Raw genomic sequence first — 23,175 nt, 5'->3', positions numbered from 1 at the left:
CACAGCGAGTGCAAGACCAGCATCTGTGGTTAAAAGTATATAAATGTTGATTTTGTTGTAAAATGTCCGCTGGTTTGTCTAGATGAGACTCCTATTCCTCGGCTGGATCGTGTCGAGACTTTGAAGCTGCACTGAAACTCACATCTGGACCTTCGACCCGTTGGACCCCATTGAAGACACTATATGGAGAACAATCCTGGAATGTTTTCCTTAATGTCTTTTCCACTGAAGAAATGAACATCTTGGATGACGTGTGGAGAGTGAATCATCAGGAGATTTTAATTCATCCTTTAACAGTGCTGATCACAGACTACAGAGTAGATGAAGTGAATAGCATCTGTAAACTCACCCGCTCGGCTTTATCAGAGCAGAAGAGTCGAGTGTGGTGGCGTTTCTGCACTACGATGTAGGTGATCCCGGGTCTGTAATCCTCTTCTAGACTAATGCACGCTTTCCTGATGGCGATCAGCTCGGGCCAGGCGACCTGCACAAGACCATTAACAAGATCAACCCAAGAAGGAAAACGAGAGAAGAAATAACGATTTTAAGACGAATAAATTACATTCAAACAAAATCATCACTGCAGTTGGAGTTTGGATTAAAGGGATAGATCACCCAAATAAATAAATTGTCGCTTCCTCGCCCTTATGTCGTTAAAAACAATCCATAAGACTTTTGTTCATCTCCAGAACCCAAATGAATTCATTAATGAAACCTGAGCGATTTTTACAGCATTCAAATATAGTAAACAGAAGGTTCGTTCTTCACATAAAGTATGGCTGAGCATCGCTTTATGTTCATTTGTGTTCATTGATCAATGTGAATAAAAGCCTAAAATTAAATCCGTTCATCATATAATAAAGTCATCGTATCTCTTCAGAAGACGTAGATTAACCCCTTAAGCACTGAGGGCATTTTTAGAGCTGTTTTGTCTGAGTGACATACACAAAACTAAAGACTCATAACTCCAAAAAGAGTCAAAAGGTAGGTATTGTTTGAAAGAAAACTTTTCAATTTTTTTAAAAATATAATACATTACATTTGGACATTCTCCTGCAGAGAAACTGCTGATAAAAAGGCAATATATATACATATATAATTTTTATAATGATAATGCATATCTTTCTTATTTGACATGGAATAACTCAGGAAGGAAATAAGGTAGGAGGAAATTTTTTTGGGGGAAGTCCCTCTGCATATGAGCAGAATCTGGATAAAATTTTGTGGTGATTGGATAAAGCAATCAAAAGTTACAGCATTTGGAACCAAGATAGCCTTTTGGTTGAGACCTTGACGCCCCCTCATGGGCATTTTTAAAATTGTTTCACCATGAAGAATATCTTGTCATAAAAGCAATAGATTAAGTTAATTTTGGGCTCATTTTAATTGTATTAATATGCTGTAAAAAATGAAGTGCCATTTTCATCGATTTTGGAATGTTTCATGAGATGTATGATGTTTTTGATGCATTGCAGTACATAGAATAATTTTTTTCATAATCTATAAAATACTTTTTTGTACTATCTATCAGCAAATAACTCAACAATACTTAGGAGTTTTTCAAATTGGCTACATTCACTGTAAAGTTCAGACTCTAAGCTTTCAAATTACACCAATTTTGTGTTAATCTAGGCAATATTTTTGTGATAATGAAAAAAATATGATAATGAATATTTTCGCAGCTAGGAGGCGCCTGCGGGCGGTACACGCCGGTTTAGAACGACTAGTCAGCTGTCTTTCAGATTTGATCGAAGTGGTTGGATGCTTTAAAAAGCTGAGACTCTAAAGCTTTAAAGGGCACCTATTATGCAAAATTCACTTTTACATGGTGTTTGAACATAAATGTGTGTTGGCAGTGTGTGAGCAAAACCACCCTAGAATGATAAAAATCCACCCAGTAGTTTTTTTACTATCTCAAAAAATCATAAGCACTGTCTCAGAACACCCTGTTCTAGATTGCCCTCACTGTGACGTAGAATTGCGCTAAGCCCCACCGACGTGATTTGATTGACATCTGGTTTTGGCATAGACCCCGCCCTCGGTGATCTGCATCCTTGTTTCAACGACAGTCGGTAATGTCTCCTAAGAAGTGTAAGTTAGGTGTTCTGTTGTGGGATGTAAGAATGGACATACTAGTCTTCACTGACATCAGAACCACTGAAAACGCAGCGGATGGATTTTATTTATGAAGAAAAGGCGCCACTTAAACTTCCTAAATACAAGAATCATGTTCTGACTGACTGTTTAGTGAAAGAGGGTCAAAGTTAATCCTCAAGTGTGGATCGTTGCCTACAGTTCGCGATCCAACGTCACCTCCAGAAAAAGTAAGTGTATTTTATGATTTTTGAGCAAATAGTCATTTCAATCGATGTCAGCCAGTTCAACAACAAATGCGTCTAAAGCTATTTATTGTCGTCATAGGATGTCTCAACAAACAACGCGTCAGACAGTTTTATGTCACGTAGGCATTTTTTTGCAGCATTTACAAATGTAAATAAATTAAGGTCTGCTCTATCTCCATAGACAGTATATAAACGTCTATCTCCCTCCCCTTAAGAAATAAATAAATCGTTTGTACTTAGCAAACGTTATCACAGTAGTGTGTGTGTGTGTGTGTGTAGTTTCAAAACATTGCGCGAACGTTATTACAGTTCGTGTGTGTGTGTGTGTGTGTGTGTGTGTGTGTGTGTGTGTGTGTGTGTGTGTGTGTGTGTGTGTGTGTGTGTGTGTGGGTGTTGCACATCCATAATGGCAAAGGGGACGCGATTAAAACTTTGTAAGTACATAAATGTATCAAATAACTATTCCGAGACGTTTAGTCCATTCTCATTCGACTCTGTGCCGCGGAGTCTCTTCATCATCTGGGTCCAGCAGCAGGGCGGGGATTATGCAGCTCATTTACATTTAAAGTGATACACACAAAACAGCTCTTTTTAAAACAGGCCCCAAAAATGACATTTTCAAATGGTTATAATAAATTAACTGTGGGGTATTTTGTGCTGAAACTTCACAAATACATTCTGGGGACACCCAAGACCATTATTACATCTTCTAAAAAGGGGCATAATAGGTGCCCTTTAAGGTGATATATATATTGTGTTATTCCACGTTTGAAAGCGAGCACGGACGGTTCCGGGAAAACACTTTGCACCCCGGAAAGATGAGAGACTTGTTTTTTATCCAAGTATGCATCACTTCATGAGGAATATCTCGTGATCAAAGCAATGGATTATGTTGTGTTTGTGCTCTTTGTAATCGTGAGAATCTGATGTCAATAAAGATGTTCCCACCGGTGGGACACTTCGAGTTTAAGGGGTTAAACCACTCTGCTCGTACAGATTTATTTTACAATCTCTTTATGAACATTTTGAAGTGGGTTTTGTATGGAAGCTTGTTTCGGCCACAGAATAAAAAATTTTTCAAGATAATTGCGACTTTTTAATCTCACAATTGCGAGTTTAAATCTCACAATTTTTACTATTTCTCAGAATTGCGAGATATAAACATGCAATTCTGAGAGCAAAAGTCAGAACTGCAAGTTTATTTCTCGCAATTTGACTTTATATCATGCAATTCTGAGATAAAAAGAGATGTAAACTCGCAATTGTGAGAAAAAAAAGTCGCAATTATCTTTTTATTTTTTGTTCTGTGGCGGAAACAAGCTTCCACAGTTTTAGGTGAACAGACTTTCAACAAAGGGACAGAAATCTCTCAGACTTTTAAACAGGATGAGTAAATGACAGAATTTACATTTTTGTGAGCAGTCATGTTAATCAGCCTCCTCTTGTAACTCACCTGCTTCATCTGGCCCTCAGAAACCCCCCCGCGGTAGTAGATGATGCGCGTGGGCTTAAACCGGGTGGACTTGTAGAACTGGATGAGGAGCTCTCGCACCATGTTGGTGAGGTCCTGGATGACCTCCTGGCTGAAGAGCTGCTCCTGGGACAGGTCCTGGCGTGAGGTTTGCACCCGCACCGTGGCACAGTACCGGCTCGGGTGCCCGTCCATGCTGCCCACCACTGCAGCGATGGAGGGCTTCTTCCCGTCGCCCGCCGGCGGGTGCGTCACATCCGCCCCGAGGAAGATCACCGGCTGCTGGAACACCGAGGGCCTGGGGAACAAACACACGGCAAGTGTCCCTTACTCCTCGATGCATTAAAGAGCACCTGTTATGCTTTACGTTGTCAATATTCCTCATTATAATAACTCATGCGCAGAATAAAGGGGCGGGGCCTAGTTGAGTTAGTTAGTAGTGTGTTAAACTGGCGGTTATGGTAAGGGACAGGACATTTCCCAAACACACTCTAAGCGCTCGACCAATCACAACACACTGCTCCAGCCGACCAATCAGAGCACAGTGTGCTTTTCAGAAGGAGGGGCTTCATAGAGACAGGAAGTAAACAGAGCGTTACTGACAGACTGGGAAGAGAGGAGCCGCAACAATGGAGAATATGAGGAGAATAATCAACATTCAAGCAGAAAACCTGTTCTAGTAGAGCCTGAAAACAACAAGGGCATAATATGGTCTTTAAAGTCTACAATAGTCAATCCTGTTGCTAGGTGATGTGTTTTTTTCTTTCTAAAAATGTATATTTTATGCAAGCATTGTCTGGGCCACACTCTTATCATTTACTTTTGATGTTTCAATCTGAATCACAATAGAAAAAAAAAAGGGGTTCGTTCAAACTGCAACTCAAAGATCTGAATCTTTTCAAAATGAAGTACTATAGACAACATAACAGCCTTTATAGCATCATAAACAAACCTTTAGTGAAACCCACCTCTGATGTGGCACCAGCACGTTGTTGATGCCCCCTAGTTTGGCGTTGATCTTCAGACAGAGGTTGGACAGCGTCTGAGGGGACGTTTTCACCACGTTCTTCACCTGCACGCATTGAGTGGCCATTCCCAGCAGGGTATCTCCGACACGCTTCACCTCCGCTGCAGACGCACAACATCATCATCATCATTACAGTGTCAAATCCTCTGAGATTTCTTTTAGGGGTGCGGGAAAAAATAGATTAATTTATGAATCGCGATTCTATCTTCTACCGATTTGAATCGATTCACAAATTTCAAAAATCGATTTTCTAAAGTGTTACACTTCACAGTACTACTTAAACTTAGTTAACGTTAATGATGTTAATCACAATAAGCAGCGAAACAAGGACTCAATGCGGTGAGGACTCAAATCGGAAACAAATGGGAGAAAACCGGATGTGTAACTATAACCGTGCATTCATTCTCAAAGAGACAGCAGCCTCATAAACTGTGGCTATACGTTTCTTTAATGTTAATAAAAAACACTGCTTTTGCCTGAATCACTTTTTTATCCTTATTACGAATCAATTTATATATAATTCATACAGCGTTTTATTTAATTTCGGTAGTATTTCTTACTTTATGTTAAATAAACCTATGCTAGTGTACCTTAAAAACTTAGTTTATTGAAATTTGTATATTTATCTATTATACGTGTCCTATTGTTTGTAATTTGCTTTGTTCCGATTTTTAATATAAAAAATAAAATAAAAATTGCCTGCCTTGCTTTATTACAGAAGAGTTATGATTGTTGTCAGCTTAAAGAGCATTTGTTTTATAACATTGGGTTGACTAAAAATGGGAAGAGAAACTAAATTTCAAGGTTCCCATTTAATTCAGTAGGGTTGTTTGCCCTTCTAGACCTATTAAACGGTCTACCGCAGTCAAATAAGTAACACAAAACAGTAAACTACAATCAAAATGCACATATCGGATCGAAATTTGATTCAAAAATCGAGAATCGATTTTAAATTTGTCACGATTCGATTCGTGAGGTACCAAAAGATTCCCAGCCCTAATGTCTTTGCTTCCAATCTCTTTACCATAGACCGGTGTTTTCCCAGGCAGAATGACCACAATGAGCTGTAGTCCCACGTACGACATCTTGAGATGCTTGAACATCGGCTCCACGCTGTCTGCGCCCTGGGCGTATTTGCAGAAACAGGGCTGGCCTTGGATCGGCATCCCTGCGTCTTTGGAGATCTTGCGCAGCTGGTCAGTGAAACTCCTAAAAACACACAGCGTAGAATCTTTAAAGGAACAGTTCACTAAAAAAATAAAATTCTGTCATCATTTACTCTCCCTCAAGTTGTTTCAAGCCTGTATGAATTTTTCTTTCTTCTGGAGTGGGAAAATAACACTATGGAAGTCAATGGGGTCCAACAACTGTCGGGTTACGACATTCTTCAAAATATCTTCTGTGTTCAACAGAAGACAGAAATTCATACAGGTTTGAAACAACTTGAAGGAACTTTAACAAAGCTCATCTTGACCAGGGTTATTAGTCAACTGAAACTAAAACCAGATTCAAACTTTATGTCTCGAACTAAATTAAGGCATCTAGGTTACTTTAAGTTGAACCAACAATGTTGGTGGAAAACGGTGTCTTTTAATTATAATCTTCAGTCTTTTTCATTTCGTATATATTATCATTGATGAAAAACAGGTGTAAACAATGGACAAACAAAGCACATTATAAAAAGGCAATAACAGGGTTCGTACAGATACTGCAAAATGAAATTAAGACTTTAAGCACTACTTTTTTGGCTCAAGGACTACAACGAGAGATCTCACTTCTCAAAATATCTTTATTATCTTTCAAATTCTAAAAAAGTGAGTAGATTAATAAAAATAAAAACAAAATGGTACAAATAAAGCGCAACACATGCAATGACTGCGGGAACTTTAACCATTGAAAGGAAATGACAAAGATATCGCGTTCCTCTTTCAAACTGATTTTTTCTCCCATTAATAATATATGATTGAGCTGAAGAATGAAAGCTGTATCGTATACTTGGATATTCATATGAGCAATACACTCGCATAAAATTTTTATTAATGCACATAAATTAGCACTAAAACTACTTTCACAAAAAAAATCTTTGAATTATTGATAGACAATATATAAAGTACCTTTTCATAAATGTGGCCGTTTCAGGTTTTTTCAAGGATTTAAATTGTTTAAAGAGATTAAAGTACTTCAAGCTCTTTGTATGAACCCTGCCATTAGGAAAGAGTTGAGAGTGCTCCTTACTTGAGCAGATCCTCTCGGCACTGTTTCTGCGGGGCGAAGCAGGCCACGGCCCACACCTTGATCTCGATACCCGCGTAAAACTGCTTCCCTCTCATGTCCCAGACGCCCTGGTTGGGTGTGGCCACCGTCTTGTTCTGAGGAGAGAGTCCCTACACTCTTAGTGAACCCCTCGGCTCTCTACCCAACATGCCAAACCATCAAACCCAACACAACCCATCAAACCCATCTCTGCAGGCCTGGACTAATGGTGCGTTCAAGTTATCTCGTAAAGATCGTATTTACAAGTTGAATGCACATGAACTCCACCACAATGTTATAAATCCAGTGGGAAGCTTGGGATTTTCCTCAAGCCCCAATCTTTACGAGTTGGGGCGTGTCAGTGAGCAACATGGCGGAATACCACAATACTTAAAGGGGTGGTATAATGCCCTTTCACAAGATGTAAAATAAGTCTCTGATGTCCCCAGAGTGTGTGTGTGAAGTTTTAGCTCAAAATACCCCACAGATATTTTTATACAGCAGGTTAAAGTTTGAGGGTGAGCAAAAACGCGTCGTTTTGTGTGTGTCCCTTTAAATGCAAATGAGCTGCTGCTCCCGGCGCAGGGGGCGGAGCTTCAACAGCTCGTGTCCTTTTACCTCACACACACACTGAAAATTTCAAAAACTTTTACCCTGTTATGTTCAAACTGTAGTCAGATGATGGAGAGACTCTAGAAGAAGTGAAACATGTAGAAGCAACAGGACATTTCTGAATGGTTAGTTAGATAAATCAATCATGTTCTGGGGGCGGGGTTTATGTAAATTTTAGGGTTTGTGAAGTCACTAACCCGGGAGGAAGCTTGTGTAGTTCCTACCAGCCGTTTGTTGTAGTCCTTAAAAAACAATTTCTTTAAAAGCAAATATCTCCCCTTGCTTTGAACTTTGAGAATTGTAACTTTGTTTATGCTCAAACAGCAACATTACACACTAACTAAAGTTGGAAAAGAGAAATAATAATCAACCACCCCTTTAAAGGTATTTATCAGTCATATAGTCAGGCTTTTCGGTTTACAGCGCAGTTAGCTGCACAGAACATGATGGCATTATGAAATAACAACGTAATATGTGACGGTAAGGTTTGCAGTGGCTTCATAAATTAATTAAAAACATTAAAAAAACAAAGTGCACCTGGTGCACATTTCTTTGTTCTTAATTTTCTAGAAGTAGAGTTTAAGAACCTTGCTGTATTTTAGTGTAATTAATTAAGAGAAAGCACTCCGCCATCTTACTCCGACGAAACACGACTTCCCACCTCGTGCGTACGAGCTTCCCAGGAGGACTTGAACACACCGTATTACCAGAAAACAACATAAGCAGAAAAAACCCACTCCCAACCTCCTTATTGGTTAAACACAGAATGTTTAATAATGTTATAAAAAAATTAGTCTAGAAATGCAGAACAAATCAGCTGTACAGGTTAAGCATGAAGCAAGTAACTAATGCAATAACATTCATTTAATGTCAATATAGGAGTTATTTGAATTTAATACAGTAAAGGATCGCTCCAGTGTTCAGGGTTTATGAAAAACTATTAAAAAGGTCAACAGAAAATATTCCAGATGTTTTTACATCAATATATAAATTAATAAAAATATATTTATATAATAAAAATAATCAAATGTAATATAACCAAATTTAATAAAAAAAAATATAATCAATTATATTACATTAAAATACAATAAATTATAATACAAATCAAAAATATTATAATCAAATACTTTCATATATAATAAATATAATCAAATACAATAAATTATATGTATTATATATTATATTAAATTATATTATAACCTAACAGGAAAAGCCCTGAAGACTGAAGCACACATTATTTAATTTTATTTAAAAGTATTTATAACATGCACACAAGCAAGATGTTAGTGATAATAGTAACTCGATTTTAAATTAAGCTCATTATATTCATTAGTGACAATATTGACTGCCCACACATTTAGTGCACAGTATAAGTTAGTGACAGTGGTTGGTAAATGTTAATAGCAAAGACATGATGTTGCAGATCCCTTTACATACAAGTATTTCAGCCCAAGCAAAACAACCGGCACTGTTTGCAAACAGAGAGCAATCACTCACGAGGTTATCTCACAGGAATGAGGTTCAGACTCTACTGGGAGGTTAAAGAAATCCCAATATTCAGATGAACAGTGATGCTGCTTCTCTACTGATGAGTAACATCTCATATCCATTTGTGGAAGTTAAAATGAGATGTTTATGCAGTTTTAGTCTTAAAGTCCCCCTGTAATCAATAAATGTATCCCTTAAAACTCATTTTTTAATCACCAAAGTGGCTTATTTAAATGTTTTTTTCCCTTGAAAAAAAAATAATGCCTTAAAATATCTTGAATGTAACTCGACACCCTTGCCTCATTTAGTATGCGCAGTTCTATGAATATGCAAATGAGCCCCGCCTCCACTCACTCACTCAGCTCAGAGATCCACTGGTTGGCGATCACACGTTGATCTGATTGGTTACAAGGTAGTTTGTGACGTCAGAAACACCAGCGATTTCAAAGCGTGTTTTTGAGACTGTCTTTGGTTCACTGCAGTTTTAAGGAGGAAATACTCAGCAATGGAGTCGACTTATGAACTTACACATGGTGTGTCTTAAAGCGTATTAAAAAGGCAAGCTTGATGTTCACCACAGGGGGACTTTAAGCAACAGCAAAGAGACTGTGATGAACACTACTAATGATCTAGACTTGAGTTCCTCAACATCATCTGAGAAGTTGAGCTGAAACACACCCGTAGGGTCTGATCATCATTCCTTGGGTTAGTCCATTCACCCCACGACACACACACACACACACACACACACACACACACACACACACACACACACACACACACACACACACACACACACACACACACACACACACACACACACACACACACACACACACACACACACACACACACACACACACACACACACACACACACACACACACACACACACACACACACACACACACACACACACACACACACACACACACACACACACACACACACCGCACCCGAGCCCCAGTACTCACCCTGCTACAGTCCCTCCCAGTGTCAGTACTCACCCGGCCCCCGTACTGGAGCATGGGCGCTGGGAGGACCCGCCCCGTCACCTCGGTCATGTCATTGTGCACCACGATCCCGAACTCCTTCAGGTACGGGTCGGGCCCGCCCACCATGCTGTTGCTTTTGACCTGGAATGATTAATAGGAGCTTTAGTGGTGAAAGCAGTCAAGTTACATTCTGAATCTAGTTAACTACAACATTCTTGTATAATAATTAGGGATGCACTGATATAAAAATTGTCCAATACCGATAATTTTTTTATTTTGAAGGCCGATAACCGATATATTGGCTGATAAATCTAAATCCAAATCCACATTTTGATACATCTTTTGAGAGCCTGATTACAAAAACAAGTCTCGCCATTAAAATCCAATTATAATCACACAATTATAATGTTGTCTTTAAAATTTTCTGTATCCGATATGACAGAAATGTTGTACTTAACTGGATTCCAATCATAATTCAAGCAACTCAAAACCATCAGGTTGAACAGTGCGCATCTGAAGTGTCTCAAGATGTAAGAAATAACCCATTATTTATCGACTGAAAAAAAATTCTAGAAATGCACCGACACGAAAATTTTGGCCAAAACGATAACCGATAACTCTTCATATTTGAAAGCCGATAACCGATATATTGGCCAATAAATATAAATCCAAAGTTTTTACAATTTTGAGAGCCTGATTACAAAAACAAAAGTCATCATTAAAAGCCGTGTCCCAATCACACAATTATGATGTTCTCATTTCAATTTTATGTAGCCGATATGACAAATTTGCACTTTACTGTATTTTCCTTTTTGAAGTGATTCCAATCATATTTCAAGGAATTCAAAACCATCATGTTGAACTGTGCGCATCTCATTGGGCCGATAACGATAACATTAAAAATGAACAAATATCGGCCGATATATATACCGATATATCCCTAATAATAATAACAATAATAATAATAATAATAATAATAATAATAATAATAACCAGTCTGCTGATCTCTTCCTGTCTGTCAGGGGCTGAGCGGGCCGTAGCTTTGATCATGGTCGAGGTCTGGTTATCTGTGAGTTTCTTTATACAGCGCTGTCCCGCCACTATGTTACAAACCTTTATGGAGGAAACAAGACAAGTGTTATCACATTCATTTCTGTATATGTGAAAGCTCCTCATATGATGGGCAAGTGTTACCTCGAGGGGCAGGTAGGTGTGCTTTTGTTCCTGCCCCACCTGGAGGCAGGGCAGATGGGGGTATTTGAGCTGCAGGCTGTACTTTTGTTTGAAATACTGGGCAACGGTGCACTCCATGGCTTGCCCGTTCTCGAGCTGCAAAGGAAACCTGCAGGAACACGCAGAGGGAATGTAACTGGTGGGTCAATAATCATGCATACATTTTTATAATGCAAACACTGATAAAATGTTGAAGACACTAACGTCTGATGGCTGGCTGGGCGGCGCGTGACGTTACACACACGGTACTTCCTCTTCATCTGCCCGCAGTGTGTGACCTCCACCTTCAGTCCTAAACACACAATGATATTAACTCAGCAATCAATACACAACCAGAATTTAAGCAGTCTTGGCCCTTGATGTAGTGCAACTTTAAAAAAAATAAAAATAAAAAAATAATACTTTAATCAGCAAGGATGCATTAAATTGATCAAAAGCAACAGCACAGACATTTATAATGTTACAAAATATTCCATTTCTATTCAAAGAAGCCTGAAAAAAAAAAGTAAGTTTCCATAAATAAAAAATATGAAGCAGCACAAGCGTTTTCAACATCAGCTTTGCATAGGAATAAACACATTTTACAATATATTAGAACTGCACAATTCTGGATTAATTGAGAATTATGATTTTTGTTTGTGTTTGTTTGTTTAAAATAGAGATCTCGATTTTGAACAGACAACTAAACAAAAGAACGTGTACTTTACTAAAGGTTCAAAATGTTATAATTTCTGCAGTCAAAATATCTAATTAAAATACTAATAAAAATTCAGATTGAGTGAATGATTCAATGACTCACTCAAAGACTTCACTTGTTTCATAACTGGATGAATCAGTGTTTTAATACGAATCTCTTGAATGAAAGATTTAATGACAAACAGTCACTTGTCGCCACCTACTGGTGTAACGATGAAATTGATAAAAATCTTTATTTGAAGCGTCAAGTTACTTTCAAAAGGTGATTTGCTCTATTTTGATCGCTACTGTAAACATCAGTGTTTATATCCCGACTATAAACTTAATTATTAATGATTGCAAGACAGAAATAATGATACTGTGTGGTTAAAAAAAAAAGACTGTTTGTGAAGCTGTTTCATACCTATATATGACACCTGCTCTCTCTGGGTCAGCGGCAGCGCCAACTCAGATCCCAATGTTCGCTGTGATCGTACTTGTCAAAAGTTTAATAGACAATTGGTAATTGTGCAGCTCTACAATATATTACAATTGAAAGTACTTTAATAAATAAATTGTATTTTCATATTACTGTTTTACTGTATTTTTGATCAAATAAAATGCAGCCTTGATGAGCAAGAAGAGCCTCTTCAAAGACATTTTTATAAAAATCATACAATCCCCAAACTTTTGAACAATAAATGACATAAAGACCCTGCTCCAGTCCTCACCTCGAATCTCCTTGGTGAACTTGACACGTTGTGAATCTGTGAGGGGTTTGGTTTGCTCGTTGATGTTCTGGATGTCCAGAACCTCACACATGAACTCGATGACAGGCTGGGCTCGGTAGAAGGCTGTGGCTGACACTGGAGTGTGTGGAAAAACAAAAAATAAATAAAAAATGTGCAATATACACATAATTAAATTTGCATACAATTCACATTCACAGTTTCAAAGCAGCTTTACAGAAAAAGTCCACATTACAGCTTACAGTGATCTGTTAGCAGAGGTAACCGTCATTTCAGAAATGTACACATACGAAATCATAGTTAGCTATAAATGTAAGGCAGAAACAAAGATCTCACTGAAGTAATGAATACTTGTTTGTTAACAAATGATTAGTAACGCATAGAAAGCTTCAGAAGACAAAACACACCATCTATGTTGAGCATCATGTTCCACATCGCTGGACGGACCGACTGGTGGAAGCCGAACCACACCTCCCGCCCTCCTCCCAGCGGGTGATAGTATCCCTCTGGCGGAGAGAAGAAGGAGCGACCCACTGGAGTGTACCTGCGTCACACGGAGCCAACCAGGTCGTGTCAACCACAACTCACAGGGCAAACAGTCCAAGATTTTAGGGTGCGTTCACACTTCAAGAAAATTACACATTTAGTCCGGTTTCGCTTAGCAATCACACTGTCAGGTTTAAAGGATTAGTTCACTTCAGAATTAAAATTATGATCTCTGTAAACCCATGAACGTGTGTATTTGTGGATATATAATGACATAAAAAGGAAGAGTTGTCATTAAAAGTGTCTTATTGGTGTGATTAACCATAAAACAAGACCTACGATTTAATAAGATAACATATTATAAAGACAATTCATATTTAATAGTTGATTTGTTAATTGCATTAAATGGATTACACTTTCAATAAGAGGTGTTTTTATGCTTGTTTGCGCTGAGTTTTACACTGTTCTGACCAGCGCTTCGAAACAACGAATCATTTTGGGAAAGCAATTGATTCAAAGTTTCCTCCAATCACTCCATCTTGTCCTGTTTTTGGTTTGTTTAGAAGTCTTTGTTCAATGTTGCATTCATATTTCAGTCGACCGCAGCAGAGTTTGTTTGGAAGAGAATGTGCTTGTTTGGGTGTGGGCTTATTCAGATGAACCGCACTAACAGAGCAGTCGCACCCGTCATGTGTGAGACGGGCTTACCGCATGGAGGGCAGGTGCCGAGTGATGACATCCAGAGCCTGAACCGAGTCCTCCGGGACCTCGTTGAGATGCCCAGACAGAGCTTCCAGGAGCATCTGCAGACTCACCACCGACACCCACTGCAGAGACACCTTAAAGGTCTGGTCCTTGCCCTCGCCCGGCAGCGTCACCTCCAGGTCCACCTGCAACAGTGGACGTCACATCCACGTTAATGGAAGATACAACATTTCATATAGGGTCATATATGGCAATAATGATAAACTGAGGGAAAAATGTGCTGACAAATAGAACTGAAGCTTCATTATTTTACTAAATTTGTGCATTGCAAACTGTATTATAAAAAAATAGAGACAAAAATGAAGAATTCAGATCCAGATTTCAGTGACGGATGTTAATGAAGATTCAGACGTGCCTTTAGGCTGGATCTGAATTCTTAATTTTGTCTCTAATTTTTTATAATACAATTTTTAATAATACGAATCAGATTAAAAATTAAGACAAAAATGTGACCATTTCCATTTTTGTTGTAAATACCGGACAGAAATCTGTGTGTTTTAATATCGTAGCCTATGTCTAAGTTAAATTATTTAAAAATATTAAGTACATTTTTCCCAGATATAGCATTTTATACTTTTTATTTTATTTGTGATAATACACTGTTTAACATATGTGACCCTGGACCACAAAACCAGTCACATGCGTAATTTTTTTTTTTTAAATTGAGATTTATACATTAACTGAAAGCTGAATAAATAATCTTTCCATTGATGTCTGGTTTGTTAGGACAGGACAATATTTGGTCGAGATACAACTATTGTAAATCTGGAATCTGAGGGGGCACAAAAAAAAAAATCTAACCATTGAGAAAATCGTCTTTAAAGTTGTGCATTTATGTTGGCGACTGTGCTGCATTCACTCACACAACTAATGTTTTATATATTTACGTTAAGAAATTCACAAAATATCTTCATGGAACATGATCTTTACTTAAAATGACCCATATAATGTATTGTTGGCTATTGCCACAGATAAACCCGTGCGACTCGAGACTGGTTTAGTGATCCTGGGTCACATGTGTTCCTTGCATTACCCGGTCCCTCCCGATGGGCAGCGGATGCGCCGTGTACATGTTCCTCTTGCCGTCGTAACCAGGCTGCCGGTCCCCGAAGATCTGCATCTTGAAGTGTCTCACCATCGTGTCCACAACCTCTCTATGAATAAAACATGACACAAACTTTAATACATGCGATTACTTAAACTCATTGCTAATTATAGCTGCATTACTGTTTTCAATTTCCACAAATACACACCCTAAATAAATAAATAAATGCAGTATTATTCTAAAGTTTTGTGTCAGTAAGATTGTTTTATATACATAAAATGTTTATATGTAAAAAAAAATAAATAAAAAAAAATCAGGATTCTTTGGTGGTTAAATTTATAATACACATGTTCCTTTGCACAGTACTCATATTATACTGCTATTATTATATTATATTATAATAAATATATGTAGCCTCACCTGTTGACCCTGCGGGGTCGCTTCTCAGGCTTGATGTCGATGTCATAATGGTAGACGTCGATCTTGGGGATCTGCACCTGGAAGTGATTGGCCAGGAGGCGAATCGGTTTTCCCACCGTTCCCAAGCCGGGCCGGCGCGGCGGCTGGAAGAGGGAGGGAGGAGCAGGCGGGCCTGAGGACACACACACACACACACACACACACACACACACACACACACACACACACACACACACACAGAGTTCAGAGGAAGCCTAAAGGCGGATCGCAGTTGATCCGCACGAACTATACCCTTTATACCATGTTTTTAATAATGTTTGAACTTCATCTGTTAGTAGTTTAAGATGTGGTGTCGAAGAACTTCAAGTGAGCTTTAAGTAATAAATGAAAAGCAAAGTTACACCCCCCTCCATATATCCATACACATATACATATACATAAATATATATATATATATATATATATATATATCTATAAGGGATCGCAGTTGATCTGCACGCTTCGGCACGCATGTGATTCGCGGATTAACTGCTAAATTTAACCATCATACAGTGAAAGTTTATAATTTGGACGTTTTGTCTTGTCAATTTACACGTTCAAACCATTTTAAACATGGAAGAGGCGAAAATCAGGACTGGAGCATTATCTGTGCACACAGAGATATACAAAATATATATTTTTCTTTCTCTGATCTCTGATCTGAAAAATGATCCTATCCGTGGCTCAAAAACAATAAATGATCCGAAATGTGAATTTTGTGATGCGTTCACTAGTACCGACGTGCCCTTTGCCATGTCCGGCTTTCAGATTGATCGACAGACAATGACAAGCAACTTAACAAGACAACATGACAGCCACCTTGACCTTTGACCCCCAGTGGGGTAAAAAACACAGATAAAATAAGGAACAATAACAGCCAATCATGTGTCCCGCCTCCACGCAAGCCATCAGACAAAAGAGTGTGTGTGTGTGTGTCCTGCGCAGACAGACGGCAGCAGGGTCACATGGGGGGGGTGATGCGATGATCCCAACACACACTCGCCTGCTAAAACACTAACTCAAGTAAAATCTAACATTTTAAACATGATGGAAATTTAATTCAACCCTATTCAGGGACCAAAGATGTTCTCAAGAAATCAGAAATGCAGAATCCAGGAATTTACAGCATAATGTGGAATTTTACACATTTTGGATGAATAAATCAAAAGCAGGGCTGTGCACAAAGTTATTAATCACACACATTTTCTGCTACCGGTAATTTTAACAACCTCTGCTGTGCAGGAATTATTTAATATTCATTAAATTACATTATAAAAGATTCAATAAATGCAGGCTTTTATTTTATTACCACCGTTTTTGCTAATAAATTTGTATACAAACATAAATCCAGAAAAAAATACACCACATAATTTCTGAAAACTAAAAAATAGGGATCTATCCCGAAAAATAGGGATCTATTATTGTAAAACCATAAGAACACATCATTAAATTTTTAAAATTTCATGACTTCAATTGATTAGTCAAGCTTTTTGATTACTAACATTTATCCATTAAACCCAGAAAAATTCAAACGGAAAACACAGAATTTGGGAATAATAAAACAGAATAAAAACCCTGATTTAACAGAGCTCTCCTATTGGACACCGGGAAGCAGGAGCGCCTCAAACGGTGCAACATCACTTCCTTACTTCAAACTGTGCCGTGCGCTTTGGGGGACGATGGTTTATTGGGGCCCATCATGTGATACGATGCACCCGTTGGTCACACCGCTGTGTTTGCAGGCGTCGGAGCCACACACACACACACACACACACACACACACACACACACACACACACACACGACACGCTCCAGTTAGCAAGACAAGCGGCGGGAAGAACAATTGGGAGCCTCTAAACGTCCCGTCCACACACTGCCCCCCCCCCCCCCACGCCAACCCAGCATGAACACAGCCGGGGGGGGGGGGGGGAGACACTCGGGGGGGCAAAGACATCTATTTTTCGATTATTTATTTTTTTAAGGCCATGAATTATTTTTTTCCCCATATTCATTTATCAATCGCCCAACGCCAGCGCTCCTCCACTGCTCACAGGCCTGCAGCCTCCGCGTTACAGCCAACACTGACAGATTTGGGTGTTTTATCTTAAATATAAAATAACCTGATCGTGTTTGATCAAGACTCTTCGACTCGTCCAATTTACAGCATCAATTTCTCGTCTCGCATCAAAACCCTGTCGACTCGTCGCATGCATCTGAAGTATAGAGCTGGGTTCTGTTTCAATCTACCTAAAATATAAAGAGTTCAATATACACTTCATTTATTTTTATTAATTAACCACTTGTAAACGTATGTTCACTGTTCTTTTAATAAACAGGATTTGTATTACATCTATATTCATTAAGGGGAATCGAATGGGAACATCTGAATGGAGACGGGGAACCAGGAGCACTCTATATATAGGCTATCAGCTGTTACACTTCACACACACACACACACACACACACACACACACACACACACACACACACACACACACACACACACACACACACACACACACACACACACACACACACACACACACACACACACACACACACACACACACACGCTAGAAGTGGGAAGCTAGGGCTCAATGTGCTCTCCTAATGCTTTCAATGGCATTATGGGTAAAATAACCCCTGAACATAAAGGCACTGGATTGCATATTCGATCCAGAACATCAAATAACAGCTTTTGGGCCTAGAGATCATTTGAAGAGTGAGAGCATTTACTGTGAAGTAGGGCTGGGCGATATGGCTGAAAACTGTATCACGATATAAGTGTTTCATATCGGTCGATATCGATAATTATTGAATTTTTTTATAACATATTTAAAATAAGGACCAGTCCAGGAGACAAATATATTACATTTAAAGATTTTTTTATTTTAAACTTAACCTACCTTTGATTATAATCCCATCAGTTATAAAGGCAGAAATGTCAACACGACCATGGAAAACTCAAAAGTCTAAAAATCACAATGAACACTTAACAATTATCTCTTAACATTAAGGTGCAAAATTAAAGAATACGTAAGAAATGCTTTATAAAGGGGTGGGCGATATGGCAAAAATATAATATTACGATTTCTTTCTATAAATTCTATAAATCTATTTCTTTCTATTTTCTATAAATTATACATTGATACTTATTAAAGCTATTAATAAAGTTATTAGTCAAGAGCAGTGAGTGATTTTCTCTTTACATTTTGTTGTTTTATTAACATTAAAGGGATAGTTCTCCTAAAAATTCTAATTTTCATAATTTACTCTCTCACGTTGTTTTAAACTCGAATAAGTTCCTTTCTTCTGTTGAAAATAAAAGTTATTTGGAAGAATGACCAACAGTTGATGTACCCCAGTGACTTCCATAGTATATTTTTATGGAAGTCAATGGGGACCAGCTACTGTTTGGATACCCACATTCTTCAAAATATTAATATTAGAAAATATTAGATAATTTTTATTTTTGGGTGAACTATCCCTTTAAGGATAGTTTACTATTACTGTCTCTTTAAGAGCTGCGCGCGACGCGTCTATTATACACGCATTTGACAAACAGATTTTCTCTCAATTTTCTCAAGTTTGCTTTTACTTTAGACATATCCGACTAGTTTATGTAAACCTTGTGTGTATATAACAGTATTAGCAAAATAAGACTCGAAAGATAACTTAGTATTCAGGCGCTGGTAGACAGGCTTTTAGTGCATGTGAGCTTCACATGTATGCGCTGAGAAACGCACACGCTAGAACGCATCAGCACGCGAATAACAGAGAAACTGACGACGGTCTTGCATAATCTGCAGACGACATTGGTCTGACTACGGTCAGACTTTAAGTCAGGCGAGCTGACTTTTTCTGTTTTATCTAGTTACTAGAGAGTGAGTGCCTTTGTTCATGCAATCAAACTTGCTTTGCTGGTTGGTTCCAACGAAAAAAAAAAAAAAAATTATCGAACGTTTTATCGAACGCATTTTTTATTGATATTGATTAGGTGTCTATCGCGATACATATCGTTATCGTTTTATCGCCCAGCCCTACTGTGAAGGATACACTACTATATTATAGTACGTACTTTAAAACATAAAAAAACAGCTATATATACACACTGTTGCATTATTTTCCTGTTTTCTCTGTAAAGCTGCTTTGAAATAATCTATATTGTAAAAAGCGCAGTATGAATAAAGGTGACGACTTTAATAGTGAGTAAATCAGCTCCACGACGGCCACAGAGAGCCGTGACCCACTGCAGTCACATCACCCATCACACTGCATGTGGAGTAATAATCCCCTCTGTGTAAAAGGCCATAACACTGGGTGGATCCAAGCAAACATGTCATCAAAAAAAGAGAAGTAAAAAAGTGTAAGCTGCAATTCATCACAGCAGAAGTGAAAACCTGATTTTGCGTTGCATGCATTTTGCACATACACCGAGTTATGTGTGTGTTCATGCAGGGATGCACCGATAACTCTTTATACCTGAAAGCCTATAACCGATATATTGGCTGATAAATCTAATTCCAAATTTTTGAGAGCCTGAGCCTTGACAAAAAAGGAAGTCTCACCATTAAAGCCACATCTTTCTCATAATATCATGTAGTCTTTATGTCAGACATGTTGCACTTTACTGTATTTTCCTTTGTGAAGTGATTCCAATCATATTTCAAGCAATTCATCATGAACAGTCGCATCTGAAGCGTCTCAGCTGAAGGAAATAATACATTATTTATCAGCTTTAATATATCTGCCAAGTGTTATTATCGGGCCGATAACAGTAACATTAAAATTGATCATATATCAGCCGATACCGATATGGTGGCCAGTATATCATGCATCCCGAGTACTGAATCTGGCCAACTAAACGAGTACTGAGCGAAGGAATATGAACAGTAAGATCATGCAACTCTATCTGGCAAATGCAAACGCACAAAAACCAAGAGGGTGTAAAATGAAGAGCCACATTTTTACTAAAAAAGTTAGTTACCCTACCCTTGGCTCAAAGTGAGAAAAAAAACACATTTCCCCACATTTGTGGAGCCATGGTGTGCCGACGTTTTTCGTTTTTTATTAATTTCCTTGTTGAGCAACATATTGCTTTGGATCTGATTTTCCCACATTTTTACTCCAATGCATTAGAAATTTCAATTTGAAAGGTTAATTTTGGCCATAAAAAAAAAGTGCACTAAATGCATAAAGTCTAAATAGTATCCCAGCATGCATTGTGTCTCTAATGAGGGGCAACAGGCTTTTGCTGTGAGCTCAGCTAAATGGCATGGTAGGCTTAAACTGAGGGGCATCTGGAGCCAGTGATGATGATGATGATGATGATGATGATGAAGACACAGGCAGATCACCTGGATTATATAGCGAATGCTCCGCATGACAGGATCCATGTTTCCGGCACACGGACTCGCGCCAGCGCCGCGATCGATCAACGCATCAGATCTAGTCCAACACAAGAGCTGCGGATCCTTCATGCGTTTCCTCTTCATTTCCAGAAGTTTAACAGTACTTATGAAAAGCATAATGCGCAAGATGGCAAAAAAGTTCAACATGAATGGTAGTTTCAACTAGGGATGCACCGATAATGACAACTCTTTATATTTGAAAGCCGATAACCGATATATTGGCCGATAAATCTAAATCCAAATCCAAATTTTTATATAATTTTTGAGAGCCTGATTACAAAAACAAAAGTCTCACCATTTAAAACCACGTCCCAAACACACAATTATGATGTTCTCATAATAATTTTAAGCAGCCGACAAGACACTTGCACTTTACTGTATTTTCCTTTTTTTTTTTTTTTTAGTGATTCCAATCACATTTCAAGCAATTAAAACCCATCATGTTGAACAGTGCACATCTGAAGTGCACTGAAATAATACTTTAATATATCGGCCAAATAGTCTTATCGGGCCGATAACAATAACATTAAAATGAATGTTATCCGATACCGTTATGGTGGCCGATATATCGCGCATGCCTAGTTTCAACCCATTTTATTCCTTCAATCTGGTGCATTTATTCCTTATTCCTTAAGGAATTGAATGGATGGTGAAAGTGGGAATTACAGAGTTTGCTAAAACAACGCAATGTTTGGCAGTTGTTTAACATTACTACATAGTTATGCAATTTACTACATTTAGATTAAAGATTGCAATTTTTCAGGGAAGTGTTCGAAAATAAGGCCAGTGGATCAAGTCATGTTGATTTGTGTAGTAACAGGGAAAAAACAAAACAAAGCCACAACACTCGTCAACACACACGCGCACAGAGCTTTATTGTGGCCCAGAATTACGCAACAACGATAAACATACAGTGTCACTTTTGCACTTTGATGGCAGATCTTTGGCCTGACCTCACAGCTGGAGAACGAAAGCCACATTTCCAGAGAACACATTCCCAAAACACACAACAACTGCTTTTTCTTTTAGACACCCTGTTCATTTCCTTACGAAGTGTGCTGAGAGTAATGCACATGGCTTCCACATTGTCTTGTACACAAACATGAATATAGACATTACTGATTGGATAAACTGAAGTTAGTGAGCCAGAAGGTTAATGAAAAGCGAGACGTCAAAAGCACATGCATTCACTTTGTAAGCAAACAACATGAAAACAAATGCATGTGGTAGAAATAGAAAATCAGCTTGTGCTCTAAAACACAGCAATTTGAAGAAGTCAAAGTGGACTAGCTTGTAATAAAATGATGATCCCGTAGCGACATCCGATCATTATCATGCATGACATGCCTGAGATCATAACTAAGCCTATTTGTCAGAGGTCAGCGAGTTCATTCTTGCAGTGACAACGGCTGCTCGTTTGCTGTGCCTGGCTCTGAAAGTCCTGTCAATCGCTTTCCTCTGGCATGGTCAACATTTAGGCATAAACAAACGCACATGGGGATCAAACAAAGCGCCAGCAATTAAAAAAACAACAGACCCCGCGCGCGCGCTTTAACTTAACAGCACGCGCACGTCCTATTCGCGTTTCGAGCTCGCGCAAAACACCCATAAACGACATTTGACAAACAGTCGAAATAAAACCCAGAATGCGTGTCGTTTTCAACACAAATGTCGTGTTGTTTATTATGCAGGCTTGCTCACGGCAGACGCGGAAGGAAAATGCGTGTGGTTAAATCCCCACCACACAATGCCGTCCTGTCTTCCGCACTGGACTCGAGCCATTTAACGCTCATTCAGTAATAAACACACACTTGTTGGCTTCTCAAATACTCGCTCTAAAGGGTGGAGTACGATTATTAACGGTTGAGTGTCGTTAGGATGGTTTTGACAAACAGGCGCGGCGTGATATGTGGATTGTTTTCGTTTTTTTCCGTTGAGGCCTAAACAGCGCGGAGCCTCGGGCCCTGGTGAGGCAGAGCGACGGCCCGCGCTACGCTGTCACACGGCGTAATTTCCCGCACTTACCGGGTCCGGGCGCTTCCATGGCCGAGGGATCTCTCTCCGTCTCTGTCCCGGCCTGGCGGCTCCGTACCGACACTGATATTGGGGGCGGTATCGCGAAGCTGAAAGTGGCTAATTTAAGAAATGGAAGGATGCGTAGATG

General features: G+C 38.8%; 1 protein-coding gene across 9 annotated transcripts in view; it reads right to left on the bottom strand.

The window, feature by feature from the left end:
• Nucleotides 1-23,169, bottom strand: part of ago4 (argonaute RISC component 4) — a 29,599-nt gene extending 6,430 nt beyond the window's left edge. For 2 of the 9 annotated variants that reach the window (XM_081377232.1, XM_081377226.1), the window contains exons 1-16: nucleotides 23,037-23,169; nucleotides 15,562-15,733; nucleotides 15,130-15,250; nucleotides 14,040-14,221; nucleotides 13,253-13,389; nucleotides 12,828-12,962; nucleotides 12,521-12,592; nucleotides 11,626-11,713; nucleotides 11,383-11,530; nucleotides 11,182-11,301; nucleotides 10,168-10,329; nucleotides 7,076-7,224; nucleotides 5,865-6,049; nucleotides 4,782-4,941; nucleotides 3,796-4,111; nucleotides 350-484 (exon numbers count right to left, since the gene is read on the bottom strand). In XM_081377232.1, coding sequence (XP_081233358.1) covers nucleotides 350-484; nucleotides 3,796-4,111; nucleotides 4,782-4,941; nucleotides 5,865-6,049; nucleotides 7,076-7,224; nucleotides 10,168-10,329; nucleotides 11,182-11,301; nucleotides 11,383-11,530; nucleotides 11,626-11,713; nucleotides 12,521-12,592; nucleotides 12,828-12,962; nucleotides 13,253-13,389; nucleotides 14,040-14,221; nucleotides 15,130-15,250; nucleotides 15,562-15,733; nucleotides 23,037-23,055 — 2,301 coding nt within the window. In that variant the 5' untranslated portion in view covers nucleotides 23,056-23,169. The remainder of the gene's footprint in view (nucleotides 1-349; nucleotides 485-3,795; nucleotides 4,112-4,781; nucleotides 4,942-5,864; nucleotides 6,050-7,075; nucleotides 7,225-10,167; nucleotides 10,330-11,181; nucleotides 11,302-11,382; nucleotides 11,531-11,625; nucleotides 11,714-12,520; nucleotides 12,593-12,827; nucleotides 12,963-13,252; nucleotides 13,390-14,039; nucleotides 14,222-15,129; nucleotides 15,251-15,561; nucleotides 15,734-23,036) is intronic. The other 7 variants (XM_081377225.1, XM_081377227.1, XM_081377228.1 and 4 more) reach the window with 5 other exon arrangements.
• Between the last annotated feature and the right edge of the window lie 6 nt (nucleotides 23,170-23,175).

The sequence above is a fragment of the Scardinius erythrophthalmus genome, assembly GCF_964197995.2.
Source record: "Scardinius erythrophthalmus genome assembly, chromosome: 10".
Classification (NCBI taxonomy): Eukaryota; Metazoa; Chordata; class Actinopteri; order Cypriniformes; family Leuciscidae; genus Scardinius; species Scardinius erythrophthalmus.
The sequence above is the reverse complement of the archived record's forward strand: the minus strand, read 5'-3'. Positions and strand labels throughout refer to the sequence as shown.